Source organism: Typopeltis vanoorti, chromosome 6 (assembly GCF_054136105.1).
Source record: "Typopeltis vanoorti isolate ZY-2024b chromosome 6, IOZ_Tvanoo_1.0, whole genome shotgun sequence".
Lineage (NCBI taxonomy): Eukaryota > Metazoa > Arthropoda > Arachnida > Uropygi > Thelyphonidae > Typopeltis > Typopeltis vanoorti.
Window position 1 is genome coordinate 38,765,258 of NC_143554.1, and position 2,997 is coordinate 38,768,254.

At 35.5% G+C, this 2,997-nt stretch overlaps 1 protein-coding gene across 1 annotated transcript; it reads right to left on the minus strand.

Annotated features, from left to right (window-relative positions):
• Window positions 1–571: 571 nt before the first annotated feature.
• Window positions 572–1,807, minus strand: LOC150105392 (2-phosphoxylose phosphatase 1-like). Its single transcript, XM_090393950.1, has one exon. The coding sequence runs from the start codon at window positions 1,805–1,807 to the stop codon at window positions 572–574; it is 1,236 nt and encodes a 411-aa protein (XP_090250076.1).
• Between the last annotated feature and the right edge of the window lie 1,190 nt (window positions 1,808–2,997).

Here is a 2,997-nt window from a genome sequence, read left to right on the forward strand (position 1 = left end):
ACACACACACAGTTTCCTGTGCACGACGCCGCAATTCCAATGTGTCTTTTTTTCTGGAGACTTAAACTGTAAATTATGAAATTTAAATCGTTCCTCGGTAAGGCAGAACTGAATTAATTTATGGATTGCATACATTATAATAAACAAGGACAATCAAAATAAGGTGACGCTTGTGTTTCTGAAGTGCACAGTCAAGACGTATATTATTAGTAGCACTCTGCAATTTTTGGTGATTCAAATAATCAAAATGAAACCATAAATAAAACAGCTTATGAAAGTTAATTAGTCAGTTTAATTTCAGATTGAGACATAGTTTAATACAAATGTGCTTTTATATCTGCTATGTTTCAACACATACGCTTTTTTCTTTTAATATATGCGATAAAATATTGAATTAAATACCGTACAGTGCATCCCACTTCCAATGTGTAATATTCTTCACTTCACCTGATTGCCTTTCAATGTAGACTTTATATTTTATATTATTATTTTTAATTTCCGCTAATAATTATGCAAAATATGTAAAATATGTTTTTAATATTTCACAAAAAGATGTGGCAAATGCATTTTCTTAACTGCATATCTCTTCAAATAAAATGCCATTTTTCCTTATGAAATTCAAAAAGTTTTTCAGTGGACAATAAATGCTTTTCGAAACCTTTCCGTCACCACCTTCTTTGGCAATCCTACTACAAAAATTAGTTAATCCGGTGACGTCTCGGCCATTATAAATAATTCTGATGAAATAGTCTTTGAAGGATTTACTTCGTTCAATACCTGCTGCGGAATGCAGCCAATCTGATATGCATTTCTTTCCGTGCGTATCTTGTTTGTGTGAACCTCGGTGATAAAGTTCGAAGATTAGTCTCGAGGCGTAAGGTACCATTAAGGAATCTCCAAATCCTAAAGTACTTGTTAATGGAAGTATAGTAAAGTCGTGTCCGGAATAAAGGATAAAACGTGGTGCTTTTTTACATCCCTTAACGAAATATTTCATGTGATTTCCTATATTCACCAATAATCCGTAGGAATTAACAAGGGAACTCTTTTTATATTCCTCATTCTCGAAAACATACTCGCTCTCGGTCTCAAAGAAGTTTGCCAGGGTTCTTAAGTCCTCATCAGTTGCACATTCCTCCGTTCCAGGTATACAAGGCAATGGAGATCCATGACAAAAATAAGCTAAAAGCGCATCAACCAGAAGAATAGGATCAGTGATATCGGGTTGGTTAGGATCTTCCTTAAGGATGGGATTAAGACGTTCGAATATGTTTTCAATTCCAGAATAATTTAAGAACGCTTCCTTTTCCAGTTCCAGAGTGGTATTAGTGTAGTTGATATTTGGACAGTTACAGTAACTTTGCTCTAAACAAAAGCTGTAATTTTGAGATAGTTTGATGCTGGGCTGGGAGTCAGGAAATGTAGGAAGGAACCCATAAGAAAAAGCAAGAGCACTCTGAAAAGAACGTGACGTTAACGTGCTGTAAATCTTCACCTGTTGCGGGGACCACTTAGCAGAAAGAAGGTGATGCTTCTTGTTATACACAGAGTTCAGCAACTGGCCGAGTTTCAGATGTTGAAGGGCTCCAATCCTGGTCATCTCTAAGAGAGACAGACAAGAATTATAAGAGGGCACTAGCGAGTAGTTAGAAAAAGGGTCATCCGAAGAAGAGCGATTTAAATCTTCCATGGCCGAAACGTATTCATCAAGAACACCTGAATTCTCAGCACTACAGTCAATAGACGATAAATCTCTTACCGGTATTGCTGGGGCTCGATCGCCATGTCGTATCACAACGGCAGTCATCTCTAGCGAATAACAACTTTCAACTTGACCTGAAAGAAAACATTTTAAAAGCATTACTTCATTAATCCTTTAAATGTGTTCAATTGGAAGTTTGCACGACACAACGCGAAGAGAGAAATCCTACGTTTAAGTCAAGATTGTATTCAATCTATTGAAATTTAAAATTAATATAAACTACCCAATCGAACCTAAGTAAGCCAAATATCAAGAAAGCAGAGGATCGTGTTCAATTTAGAAGTGGCTACTTGGCGGACATTTTTATTAGTGGGATCGTTTTGCTGGAATATTCGAAGCAGCTTATATTCTTAAACATTTGCGATAGTAATGTGACACAAGCAACCACTTTTAAAGTAAATTCAAAATCTCACTTTCTGGGTATCTTTTTTGTTTTTTACATGATATGTTAAGACTTCATATTATTTACACAGCATGCGAAGAGATACCTATATTTCAGTTTTGATGTGATTTCATTAAAAGAAAAAAGATAAAAGGTAAAAGAAAATAGAGCAATTTCCCACTCTTAAATCCTCTTTAATTTTGTTCTCGTTGCAATCAAACTTTATGCACGACTTGTCATCCTTAATGAAATATTTCAGATTTGACCGAAATCGATTAAAAATCTGTATGCCTCAGAGAAGAACACGTTAGGAAATATCTATAGCCTTGCAGATGCATTTCCGATGTTAAAATATGCGAGACAAGAAAGAGAAGGCAAAATGATTAGTGCCGGATGACGTTCAATATTTGAGCGTTATCCGACGATGATTGAGATACCTGCGGAAAGATTAAAACAAGCAGCAGCCATTGCGTGTATGGCAGTGAAGTTAATCGTTCCACTGGCACAGTGTAAAAAATGTTTTTGGTCTTGTGTAAAGCAGTAGCAATTAAAATACATACAAAATAAATAAATAAAATAAAATAAAATGGTACAAATAAAATGAATGCTTTGTTCATTTTATTTCCCAAATGGATTGAACAGAATTCTTTCAAACTTAACCACCTTTTGTAAATCGTATCCAGCCGGTCTCCATGCCTAATCGAAACCAACTGTTCAGTTTAGGACCTTACAATTTAAATTTAGGGGAAGAGTATGTAGCAGACATTCGAGACGGTCTCCTGTTCCTAAACGCTAAGTGATGATATTGTCTGAAAATCGTAGCTGTAGAAAATCATACTTGCCTGATTCGAAG